Here is a 13,608-nt window from a genome sequence, read left to right on the forward strand (position 1 = left end):
AATGTGTTTCAAAAGTTTTAAAAGTATTCTAATTCTTTTGATTGATTAAAAAAATAAATAAATATACGATGTAATATGGTAAAACTTTAATTTTAAATATTCATTTTTTTTTTACAATACATCAAAAATATAATCAAATCAAAATATTATACTCTCTCTCTCCCTTTCATTTGACATGGGCTGATAGAGTTTTGTAAGAAATAATAGTATTCTATTGGTCAGTAGAAGTGTGTAAAATTTTTTTTGATATATTTGTCATTTGATTTTATATCAAAAATAATTATACATGTAATGATATATTTGTAATTTAAATAAAATTTAAATGTATTTTGGTATTAGCGTATGATTACTTTTACTAAAAACGAAAAAAAAGATATTTTGTTGAGTGACACAGATGAAAATGATAAAAAAATACTTCATCCGTCTGCCTCCAAGGGTCATATTTATTCTTTATGTTATTATACTTAACATTAAAAATATACTTATATTTGTATAATTTTTTTTTTACAAATGTTCTTCTATTAATTCGTACTATATTTTGATATAATAATTAATATTAAAAAATGAACACACAAAGAATAAATGAGATACTTAGAGCCTGGCCAAAGTAGTATTTTGAATTGAAAACGAGTAAGTATAAACTAAACTCAAATAAAATAAAAAATAAATTCAAATTTAAACCAAAAGACATATCCAAACACGTCCTTATGTCTTGGAGAGTATTCTCATTCTATAAATGCCAAACACAAATACTGCAACCCAACCCACAAAACACCACATTCATTCTTCTTTCTTCCTTGAATTAATTTGCTCCATAATTTACAACTTCTCTTAAAAATGGAGTGCAAGGTCATTCTGAGCGAATTCATAAAGCCATCTTCTCCGACGCCGGCACACCTCAGGACCTACAAACTCTCAATGCTCGACCAGATCATGGAACCATTTCTCATCCCCATTGTCCTCTACTTCCCTCCTTGTTCAGACACCATTGTCAATCACCTCGACGATGCCTTCTCACACGTCACTCAGCAGCTGAAGCTTTCCCTTTCATCCATTCTAACCCGATTCTACCCTTTCGCCGGAAGAGCTAACCAATCCAACCAGTCCATCGACTGCAACGACGCCGGAGTTCATTTCACCGTTGTAAGATATTCCGGCCATCGGTTGTCCGATCTTCTTCAAAACCCTGACAAGGATTTGCCCGATCAGCTCTTACCTGCAAAAGTCGCCTGGCATTCTGAAATCGACTCGAAATGTCTGACTCTGCAAATTAAAGTAAGCTATTTCGACTGCGGGAGCATCGCCATCAGCGCCCTCTTCTGGCACAAGCTTGTCGATGCTCAAGCCATGGTGAATTTCTTGAAAGCCTGGGGAACTGCGAATCGGGGAAGTCGAGGAGGAGCTTGTCCTAATTACATCTCCCAATTTCTATTCCCACATAAGGAGGAATTGCTCGACAAGAACCGCGTGTCGCAACGCATTTTGAATGAGGGGAAATGGGAAACTAAGAGATACGTTTTCGACTCCATTGCTATTTCTTCCCTTAAGGACAAATCAGGTCTGAAAAACCCTACCAGGGTGGAGGCTGTCTCAGCATTTCTCTGGAAGTGTTTCATGGCAGCATCCTTAAAAAATGGCAAATCAGCTTCAGCCCTAGCCATCGCCACCAACTTGAGAGGACGAGCCCAGCCTCCATTCCCATCAGATTGTTTCGGGAACTTCATTTCCATTGAAACAGAATCCAGCATGAATCGACCCACAGGAGAACACACAGACCTAGCAAGAAAATTTAGGGATGCCATTAGAAAATGTAATGGCGATTATATTACAAGAATACAAGGCGATGGAGGGCTCCGGGGCTTAGATGCGAAGATGCAGTCGCTGTTTGCAGAAGTCCCAAATGGAGCCGATCTTCTGACAATCTCGAGCTGGTGTCGATTTGGCGGATACGAGGCTGACTTTGGATGGGGAAAGCCCCTTTGGATGACAACATATTTCCATGGAAGTAGGACTTCAAAGTACATAAACATTATTGGATTAATGGACACCAGAAACGGGCAAGGAATCGAAGCCTTGGTGACTCTTGGTGAGACATACATGCCCTTCTTCGACGCCATTGAAGAGCTTCACGAGCTCGCTTGCGTCGAACCAAGTCCGCTGGACTACGTGCACGACAACATGGAATAAATTAGGGTTTGCTCACACTCATAGTCTATCTTTCATTTGCCATTTGTTAATTTTCTTATTTCCTTATTGTTTCCCTTTGTTTTTAGTCGTTTTTTCTTTTATTCTGCTGTTTGTGAGTTTCCCTTTAATTAATAAACATTACATTCAACACTTATTACTGTTCACTGTACTCATAGTCCATTAATGATGACTTAATCTTGTCTGGTCTTCCCATGCTTGGTATCTCCTCATAATTTTAAGGAATGGTGTTGTAAAAAAATTCAATTAACTATATGACCAGGAAATACTACCTCGGCGCCGCTCTAAGAGTTTTATTTACTTTTTGCGTATTGATCGCTGAATTTTAACTATTATATTAAAATATAGTATAAATTAAGAAAAAAAAAATATAAAAATACTTCAATTAGTATCTACTAATAGAAGAGCATTTGTAAAAAAAATTATACAAATATAAAAATATTTTTAATGTTAAGTACAATGACGCAAAATATAAATGTAACCCTTACATACGGACAAAAATAGTACAATTTATGCGCAAAAGGCATCAACTTGTTTTTGACCAAATCTGCTTTAGTAATATATCATAAGACCAGTATATGAATCCAATATATCCTTCTAGACCAATGGACATAATTTTACAACATCAATAGACATAACTTACAATACTAACACAAATTTTGAATTTGAATTTGAGATAACTACCTTTCAATTTACTAGTAAATCAATGGAATAGATAATGATGAATTACAATATACAAAGAACAATACAATTGTTACTATGGATTAAAAATTTTCAACAACCAATAATTTCTTTTTTCTTTTTTGGAGGATTTAATGTAATTAAATTTTTAATTCGTACCAAATGAAATGTCCAAACATTTATAATATAGAAATTGGAGAAGAAGAAGTGCAAAAAAATTAAATAAATTGCAGGAAAGAAAATATAAATTTGATTGAGATGTGTCAATGAGTTTTTTATAATGATTATAATGTATATTTATAGAATCTAAACAGTATCTGCCAATGGACACTGGAAAAAAAGTTGATGATTGCAAAAATTTATTGGCGAATTTAAATAGTGACAATTAAAAGTTGTGGAGAGCAATTTTGTGACAAATTTATGTCACAATTTCTTGTTTTGACCATTTCGTAGGTAATATTTGCAGAAAAAATTATAATTAATTTTTCGTGATTATTTGACGTAGCTACTCATGTAATTCAATTTAAATGATTTGATTTAGTTTAATATCCACTTTCAGGATAAAGAAACTTGAAATTTGATTAAGGAATGTCTAATTGAAACAAAACTTGTGGGTTTAGATATATATATTTTTTGAGAAATTATATAATTTTAATTATTATATCAAAATTTAATAAAAATTAAAAAAAATTACAAAAAATACTTAAAGTGTGTTTGTTTGGGGATTTGAATTTTGAGTTAGGGATTTGAATAGTAAAAAATTTGAATTTGAATAGTTGTATAATATAATATAAATAGGTGTTGATGTGATATTTTGAATATAAAATTATTTTTGAGTATAATATAAAAAATGAAAAAGAGATGTTTGATTAATATTTTTGAGAGAAAAAAATAAATTGAATAGTGAAATCAAAATCCAATCCCCAAACAAACACACCTCTAGTGTTTTATAATTCTAATTGAAATACTTTATGAAAAAATTATAAAATTATAATAATTATATTTTGAATTTAAATACAATAACACAAAACCAAAACCAACTGCACCGAACCATCTTTCGTAGATCGCCTCGTTTTCTTCTTCATTCTTCCAGCCACTGTCCGCCGCAAAACACGAAGCCGCCGCCCGCCGGCTTCTTATCTTTCTTCTTCTTCTTCCTTCCGCAACCACCCACCGCGCATCATTGGCATCGACCGCCCTACACCCAGACCGCCGTTTCGACCGAACTGCCGCCGACGATCGAGGCCAGACCGATGCCGCCTGCACCACCTCTTCTTCTTCCCCCGTCAGTCGCCGCCTGCGACCACTGCTCCGCCGCCGCTCCTCCCCATGCTTTGTCGATTTCAATGTTCAATTGGGTACTATCTATGCATCCCTATTTTCTAATAGTTTCACGTTTTTGTGGGATAATATGTTGAGATATGCGATTGTTGTTTTGAAATTGCCAATCTTTGAACTCCAGCTACTATGAAATTGCCGTGAATTTGATGTCAATCTTTCTTTGCAGAGAGTGATAGTGACACGTTGGCATTTTGGTTCTGATTTGTTCGACAGCAATTCAAAATTTTTAATACATTGCACTGGATTTGGGGTATTGACATTCTGGATTGCGAATTGAAATTGAATGTATTGAATTCCAGGAACTGGAAATTTTCTGTGAATTTTATGTCAATTGTTATCTGCAGTGCTAGTGATTTGTTTCTAGTTTGCTTGAGATATTATGCCTTGGCTTAATTGTCTTTAGTGTTCTGAACTGCATTTTGAACTCAATTTTTTGAACCTAAGGATTTAAAGGATCTTCTGCCATTGGTCATTTCAATTGTTTTATTCTTTGGTTTGCTAAATGATCCTGGCAGTAAGTGCAATCACTCTGCTCTTCAAATCCTTGTTAGTTGTGAATTAAGAAGGCATTAACTAGTTAGATCACATATCACTCATTTTTGGGATACTTTGCACTTGGCTAGTTTATTTTTGCAGGACTTATGAGAAACTTTAAGCCTCCTAAAAGTGGCGATGACCAAATGCAAAGGCATTGGCAAGGCAAGCAAAAACGTGCAGTCGCACCACCCCTACAGATTCCAGGGAAGCATCGTAATCCTTTCTTTTTATTTTTCTATTGCACTAGGGACAATGCATGACTTAGGTGAGGGGAGAGTGATGTAAAATTTTGGGCGATTTTTTTGATTTATGCCTAATTTGCTATCCTTTTGCATGTGTTTGAGATTAGTTTGAAATGAGTCAAAAGGTGGTTTGTGTGATAGGTTAGTTTGACATGATTGATGATATTGGATTTGAAATATGTTAGCTAGGTTGACTTTTGAACTCTGCGAAAATTTGACCCTATATTCCAAAAAGCTTACCTTAGAAAATAAGCTACATAATATTCAAGCTTTTGGAAATCCTTTTGTGTGATTTGTAGTGCTCAATTAGATGACCTAAAACTTAAGTGATTATGCATGTTGAACTTGCAACTATCGAGTCTTACTTTTTGAAAATGATAAGGGCATTAGGTAACCCAATTAAGCCTTTCTTTATCGCCCAACACAATATATTTCCCGATACTTAGCCCTTTTGAGCCTTTTTAACCTATTTTTCTTCTATGTTAAACTGTCTTTTAGCCCCATACTTTTTTTTTGAATTAAACATTCTTCGATTTGAACCCTATGTTAGAGAGAAATACTTTAAGTTCATGTTGCGATGCACTTATTTGTTCGGAACCAATTAGATATGAAATTTGGGCATAAATAAATGTCTTCAGGAGTGATTGCTGTAATGGGAACGGGTAGTGAAGGTATATATATATATATATATATGTATATATATAAACCAAAACAAAAAAAAAAAGAAAAAAAGTTAAAAAAAGGGCCAGAAAAAAGGGCCCAAAAAAAAGAAAAAAAATAGTCTTGATGAAATATTATTGATATAATTATGTTATTAAAGTATGGGTAGTGAATAGAGCAAGAGTTTCATTGTTTATGCCGAATTGCTTTATATGTGCTAGCATCGTGTTCTTATCGTGTTTTTTTTTTTTTTTTTTTTTTTTTTTTTTTTTATATATATATATATATTTTAGCCTTTGTATATCCTTTTTCTACCCCTCATCATTAGCTCCGTTACAACCTTTATGAAAAGTCTCTTTGATTCTTTATGTTAAATTCGAATATCTTAAGCAAGGGAAATTTGATTGTCATTCAAACCTATAGGATAGTCTTTTGTAACACTACTTGAGCATTAGCCACTTACACATACTTATTTCTTTCAAAGAGCATATGTGCATATACTCTATCCTGTGAGGTTGACTTCACTTGATGTGTTGAATTTCCGATTGACTTGGTTGTGTTGGATTCTTTTGACATATTGAGTCGCATGCGATTTCCTTTGGTTGTTTCGAATCTATGCTTGAGGGCAAGCATGATCGAGGTGTGGGGAGATTTAATAGTTAAAAATCATATGCATTTAAATGTTTATATTATATGCGATATTTGGTTGATTTTAATATGTTTTACCTAATTTGAGTATATATTGTTTATTTATGTCTTTGAAGAGGAAAATAATAAAATTGGTAGAATTGAAGGTAAAAAAGAGCAAAAAGGCCCAATGATTAGAGAAGCTAATTAACAGGCCCAAAAACTATTTTGTTACAAAATTAGGGCAAAAATAAAAGAAAGAACAAAGGGGAGGCACCACTTCCTAGGCAGAAAGGAGAACACAATGCAGAACAATCCCGGAGAGAAATCGCGCAATAGCAAGAAGGAGAGATTTTTCCAAGGAGATTTCGAGTTCTTCCCCGTCAGTCCGATCAATCTCAGACGATGTTTATTTTTGTTATCTTTGTTCTTCTTCCCGTGACTAGCGAGTTGATTACTTTCTTAGTTTAGGAGTGAAAGAAACAACTTGGTATGAATTTGAGAGATTAGACTTAGTTTTGATTTTATATTAATTATTGGTTCCTAAGTATTTTTATGATTTTTGATTTTAATGTTTAATGATCTTTGATTTAGTTGGGTATTATGGCCAGGCATTTCAATTAGATTAAAGATTGAATGTTAGACTAAATTAGGCGTCCCTAATTGCGTTTTAATTTGGTTCAAGTAGCAACTAGTGGCAGACACCATTGGAAAATCATGGAATCAATTTCAAACAATTTGCAAGGCAGTTATACTAGTAAATTCTTTGTGGCGTTATTAGGGTTCTAATCTAATTAGGAAGCAGTTAACGGGCGTACCTTGAATGTTGAATAAGCAAGGAAGAGTTGATTATTAGGCGCGTGTCGGTAACTATAAATAATTTATTTAGAAACCAATTAAATAAAATATTTATCGATGATCAAATCCACTATCTAATTTGTCAATTTCATTCCTAAACTGGAATTTTTTTCATTGAATTTATTTATTAGCTGTAGATTTTTAGTTTGTTATTTTTATTTTCAATTTCCAAATCCCCTCTTCTATTATATCTATATATCAAACAACCGAGAATAAAATCTTTTTGATTCCCTGAGGAGACGACCCTACTTCATCTATATTACGTTATTTTTATTGTGGAAATCGGTTTATTTTATTTAAATTTTGCAACGTGTGACAAACGCCTATCATAGAATTTAAGTGGATCAATTAGACTACTGATGTTAACAATATTAACATTGCTTTTTGGGACTCCACTCAAAAGAACTCTAAAGTTAGTTGAGTAGAAATAAGTATAATTTACATTAACTGATTAGACTACTGATGTCAATAATATTCTTATTCCTTTTCGAGAGTCCACTTAAAAGAACTCTAGAGTTAAGTGTGCTTGCTCTAGAAAAATTTTAGGATTGGTAACCCTTGTGAAGTTTCTTTGGGTGCGTGTGAATGGGGACAAAATACGTTGGAAAAATTTGTATTGACTTGTAGAATCTATCTATGATCCCGAAAAACCTGGCTTGCGTGGCTTGTGGTCCGGAATGTTATAGTTGATATTAGTTTTGGGGTGTTTAGTTAATATAGAAGCCAACCGACAATCGCCCATAGTCGATGACCGGTCTATTGAGAGGTAGCGGTTTATGGATCCTTGGAAAGCAATATAGACGTTGCATTCTTAAGTAGAAAAGTATATGATTCCCCCGCATTTTGAGTTGATATGAGTAGAGTTTAAGTGGATCGATTTAATTAATTGGACTCTTCATCTAAAAAATATGTACATTTCTTTTTTGGGAGACCAATTGAAAGAACTCTAGATTTATTTGTGCTTGCTCTAGGGAAATTTCTGGATAAGGTGACCTCCTAAAAAGTCTCATAGGGTGCATATGAGTGAGGACAAAGTGCACTGGAAGTACTCGTGTGACTTATAAAGTTAGTCTACGATCCTGACACACCAGCTTGCGTCAATTCCAGGCCGGGGTGTTACACCCTATAAACAAGTCAATTCTAATTCAGTTCAATTCGAAGTCTAGCCTATTGGATGGCGAGTGGCACAAACACATGCTTGGCTTTTCATTCCAAACACTAATATCAAGTTAAATATAAATGACTTTATTTAATATCAAAGCCCAATTTATTATAATTCAATCAATTGAATTTTTCTTAGAACATTACATTAATCGGTTTTGAAAAATACAAATTTAATTAAATTTTCAACAATTTGTAAAATTTTTAACTAATTACCAATATAAAATCCTAACAGAAAAGTAAACACGAGTTGTTACTAGGCATTTTGGCACATTCAAGCATAAGATTGGTTAAGAACTCTGCAAAACTGTTAGTAAAACATGTTCAGTGCTTCCAATTATAGTTCCCTTTAAGAAAAAGTGAAAAAATCAAGATCAATATTACCAGGTGTGTTGTGTTTGGAGTTTGTTCATTTTTCATCTTTGCATTTTCTTGGCTTTAAATTAAATTGATTGGTTTTGTATTTTGGATACAGTTGACCATGCATTCGCATTTTCAGCTATAATCTTGTTGGCATCACCCATGTCCAAGAAACTTAACTCGTATCTCGTTATCATGTTCAACAATTGCTAAAACATTGCAAAAACATTAAGGGCAAGTGTAGCAAAAACGTAGTGTGTGTGGAAAAAGAAGGCAATTAGGGGACATCAATTGTCTACGTTATACGAGGTTCTTGCTTTTGTAATTTACACAATGTGTATATATAGGCCTATGTATGGTTGGAATTTGGCACTTAAATTTCATTTATGTGTTGTTTGCTATTTTCGGCTTAAGAATATAGAGTTTCACATTTTGTGATTCTCATTGTTTTGTGAAATTTATGGCATTTGTCAGTTTATATTATGTAAGGTATGTTCAATTTGTGTAATGGAATCAGAATTGTCTAGGATTATGCCAAAATATTATACCTCGACACATCATTTATGCTATTAATTAGACACAGACGTTGTTTAATAGATGTCTAATATTTTTACCTACTTTTTTGTGCTTTTAAAGGCGTGTCTGCGCTTTCTAACGATTTGCATTTATACAATGCATTTTTGCCACCCTCTGCTTTTTATTTGAGAACTTAAACCCTAATAAGAATCCGGAGGCTATTTATAATACCGCATTTTCTCTTAACGAATTCGTAAAATTGCGACTAGAATTGAAGGTTTTCGTCGTCGCATTTACCTCTATAGGTATGTTTCTAGTCTCTCTGGACTATATCGCTTTGTGCTGCTAAATTGTTTTGCCCCCGCATATTTGAATAAATTTTTCTCGATCTATTGTTTGATTTTATTGCCTTCTTTGTCTGAATATATCCTTTGTTTCTAGATCCATGCTTTTGTATAGATCTAAGTGGAATTTCTTAAATTGATGTAGCGAGTGTTGTTGTTAGGATATTGTGATTTTACGGTAGATTGGGCAGATCTATAAATATATCTAAATTATTCTTTTCTTTCTTTCTTCATCTCGGAAATATTTTTTGATTTCTCAAAAGGTGATGGGTTTACTTTGAATGGTTTGTTTCTTGAAATAATATCGCACTTATGGATTATGAATATAGTGCTATTGACAGTTATATGTCCTGTCCCATGCCTTGGGTACTTTAGAGTTTCAATGAACTATGAAACTATGTCTATTTCTAGTTGGTGGAAGTAGTTATTACGGGCTTAGACATCTTGGTAAAGAGGTTCTTTCAAGTCATGCAAATTTTACAATAGGTATATTGCTGATGTAAAGCTCAACACTTAAAAGAGCATAAGATTTAAATATTATTGTAGTAGCATAGAAGCAAGAATAATATCAAGTGTTTTTAATTTGTTCGCTCTTTCTGCATTCTTCAATGTCTTTGTACTCATTGGTCCTAACTTTTTCTTCCATGAATTTTAAGAGAATCTATTTAACTTTCAGATTAAGATACGGTAACCAAAGATGGCCTGTAGCAGCAAAGCGCATAATGAGTTCTCCGTACCACATAGTATACAATCAGATTCATCTGAAGTAATCCGCTTTATTGTAGTGCCGACTCCTGACTTCTCTCAAGCACTGGTTGGTACTCTCTTAAGCAATTGATCCTACTAAAAAAGTACTCTCTTACCATTCACCAACTTGTTGAGTACTAAATGATTAATTTTTGTGATGTCTAGTAGAAACTCTACATTTTTTTTTTTAAGCATGCCTCGGTGCAAATTATGATTCTTGCAGAACATTCCATCTGCAATTGCTCCAATACTGGATCACTTGTTGGGTCAAGAGATTGAATTTGAGGATATATGCAGGGAGAAATGGACTGTGACTTTTTCGTATGCTGGAAATGTACTATCAGTTGTAAAGGGTTGGAACAATTTTTATAGAGACCATGATCTTGGTGAAGCATGTGCCTTGGCATTTAGCTACATAAAAGGCAGTCATTTTTATGTTGCGATATATGATCGGAGTGCGTGTGAAAGAACTAAGTTTAACTATGAAATGCCTCGGGTGAAAAATCATGGGAGCCAACATGTGGATGTTCAGAGGCTTTCTGAAATGGAGTTACCTCACCAAACACAATCTTTGGGGAAATCTGAAGGAAATAGAGACCCTGTTTCGAAAATTCAGTGTGGTGAGATAACTTGCACCCCCACCCCTGCTCTTGTTTCCTGTATTTTCTATTGTTGAAGATATATCTAATTGTATTCTAGTTTAAGTTGTTATTGTACTTCTATAGGCAGATGTTCTTCAAACTTTACATGAATGCTTAAGGATCTACTTGCCTGTATTGTGTTTACATCTATTTTGTTGTTATAGTTAAGAATAGCCTAATTTTTATTGTTGTGTGTACTCTTGAGTAGCATTGGTTGATTTTCAGAATTGCTAATTCAAAAACAATCCAAAAAGAAGTAGCTGTCATCTAAACACAAAACTTAGTTATAGCTTTCTTGTGCGCTTTATCATCCTTAATTATTCAGACTTAATGGAAATTATGCTCCTTCTAAATTTTCATATGATGTTTGTTGTATGCTTTGGATACATTAAATCAAATATAATTTGTTATTGTTTGTGTTACTAAAATGCAGGTAAAAGAAAAGGAAAAGAGCCTATTATAAGAAATAAACATCATTCTAAAACTCTCGACGCAGGGGCCTCATCTGATGATGCCAATGCCTCCTCCACCACAGCGAACCCTGATAATATAAAGATGCCTTATGGTACACTATCTACTGAGTTTGTCTTATCAATTACATAAATGTCATTTAATTTATCTAAGCATGCAAAATTCTTTTGTGTGCTACCTCAGGAGTGTTCGGCACATTGCACTATATTTGGCTTACGATTTTATTTCATTTTTCTTTCCATATGATGTCATATTTACTAGTTTTGAATTGACTACATTACATTGGAGAAAAAGTTCATTCAAATTGCATTCCATAGATATGGCTGCAAATCTCTCTTCAATTTAATGTTGTTCCATCTGATGTGGTAGGGTTGAAGAATATCAAGAAGAGAAAGCATTAAATCCACAAAGAAATAACAATCATCTAAACACAAATCTTAGTTATAGCTTTCTTGCGTGAGCTTTATTATCCTCAATTATTAAGACTTGGTGGAAATTATGCTCCTTCTAGCATTAAATCAAATATAATTTGTTATTGTTTGTGCTATTAAAATGCAGGTAAAAGAAAAGGAAAAGAGCCCATTATAAGAAATAAACATTGTTCTAAAAATCTCGACACAGGGGCCCCATCTGCTAGTGTCAATGCCTCCCCCACAAGAGCGAACCCTGATAATATAAAGATGCCTTCTGGTACACAATCTGTGGAGTTTTTCTTCTCTCTTACATAAATGTCATTTAATTTATTTAAGCATGCAAAATTCTTTTGTTTGCTACCTCAAGGGTGTTTGGCACATTGAGCTATATTTGGCTAACAATTTTATTTCATTCTTCTTTCCATATGATGTCATATTTACTAGTTTTGAATTGACTACATTACATTGGAGAAATAGTTCATTCAAATTGCATTTTATAGATATGGCTGCAAATATTTCTTCAATTTAATGTTGTTCCATCTGATGCGATAGGGTTGAAGAATATCAAGAAGAGAAAGCATTAAATCCACAAAAAAATAACAGTCATCTAAACACAAAACTTAGTTATAGCTTTCTTGCGTGCGATTTATTATCCTCAATTATTCAGACTTGGTGGAAATATAATTTGTTATTGTTTTTGTTATTAAGATGCAGGTAAAAGAAAAGGAAAGGAACCCATTATAAGAAATAAACATCGTTCTAAAAATCTCGACGCAGGCGCCCCATCTGCTGGTGCCAATGCCTCCTCCACGAGAGCGAACCCTGATGATATAAAGATGCCTTATGGTACACTATCTACTGAGTTTGTCTTCTCTCTTACAAAAATGTCACTTAATTTATTTAAGCATGCAAAATTCTTTTGTTTGCTACCTCAAGGGTGTTCGGTACATTGCGCTATATTTGGCTTACAATTTTATTTTATTTTTCTTTCCATATGATGTCATATTTACTAGTTTTGAATTGACTACATTACATTGGAGAAAAAGTTCATTCAAATTGCATTCCATAGATATGGCCGCAAATCTTCTTCAATTTAATGTTGTTCCATCTGATGCGTTAGGGTTGGAGAAAATCAATAAGAGAAAGCGGGTTGGAGTCCTGAAGGGGAAACACTGCAAGCCTGTTGTGCTTGTAAGTCACCCGAGCGAAGGAGATGGTCCCTCAGAACCAACCGGGCATGCCAGAGAGGATATGGATAGTGCAATGGAGGATGGAACAATAGCGGAAGATTCTTCTCCAGGGTTTTAATGTTGGAAACCTGATGTTGCATGCTTACAATAATTGAGAATTTTCATACAAGATCCGATCATGAAAATCTCCTATTAGTCCTCTCGTGCTTTCTAAATAATGGAGTACTTTTTTGGTATACATGGTCACTTGTTATGCATTGCTTGGTTATTATGTTGGAATAGGAATTGAGCCATATTGTTCAGATGGGATCCGGTGGATTAGAGTTGGTATGATCGCATCCAAATTGAGCTATATATTGTTTCCCAAATGTTATATTGTGTTAGAATTGTGTTTTGTTGGTTTCCATTTGTTCGGATTGGGTTTGGGATTGAATTCATATTTGTCCATTTTTTGGAGCGATTTTGTAACTATAATAATTTCTTCTTGACAAATGATATTATTAGTTAAGAAATTTGTCGTAGAAAAGAGTATATTTTATGGTCAAGCTTTAAAATTTTTTGTCATGAATATTTTACCATTACAACTAATATTCATATGGTAACAAAAAGTTAAA

General features: G+C 33.7%; 2 protein-coding genes across 5 annotated transcripts; both read left to right on the plus strand.

Annotated features, from left to right (window-relative positions):
- The first annotated feature begins 791 nt into the window (after window positions 1-791).
- On the plus strand, window positions 792-2,270 carry LOC127259336 (stemmadenine O-acetyltransferase-like). Its single transcript, XM_051286601.1, has one exon. The coding sequence runs from the start codon at window positions 838-840 to the stop codon at window positions 2,185-2,187; it is 1,350 nt and encodes a 449-aa protein (XP_051142558.1). The 5' UTR covers window positions 792-837; the 3' UTR covers window positions 2,188-2,270.
- Window positions 2,271-5,936: 3,666 nt separating this feature from the next.
- LOC127259337 (uncharacterized) lies at window positions 5,937-13,351 on the plus strand. 4 transcript variants are annotated; one of them, XM_051286603.1, is made up of 7 exons: window positions 5,945-6,675; window positions 10,209-10,346; window positions 10,503-10,899; window positions 11,354-11,485; window positions 11,950-12,081; window positions 12,513-12,650; window positions 12,925-13,351. In XM_051286603.1, exons 2-7 carry the CDS (start codon window positions 10,230-10,232, stop codon window positions 13,110-13,112), a joined length of 1,104 nt encoding a protein of 367 aa, XP_051142560.1. In that variant the 5' UTR covers window positions 5,945-6,675; window positions 10,209-10,229; the 3' UTR covers window positions 13,113-13,351. The 4 variants fall into 4 exon arrangements, with proteins under 4 accessions (XP_051142562.1, XP_051142561.1, XP_051142560.1 ...); XM_051286604.1 differs by having other exon boundaries at window positions 5,939-10,346; window positions 12,519-12,650; XM_051286602.1 differs by having other exon boundaries at window positions 5,945-10,346.
- Window positions 13,352-13,608: the final 257 nt, after the last annotated feature.

Source organism: Andrographis paniculata, unplaced genomic scaffold (assembly GCF_009805555.1).
Source record: "Andrographis paniculata isolate CXL003 unplaced genomic scaffold, ASM980555v1 Contig60END, whole genome shotgun sequence".
Taxonomy (NCBI): Eukaryota; Viridiplantae; Streptophyta; class Magnoliopsida; order Lamiales; family Acanthaceae; genus Andrographis; species Andrographis paniculata.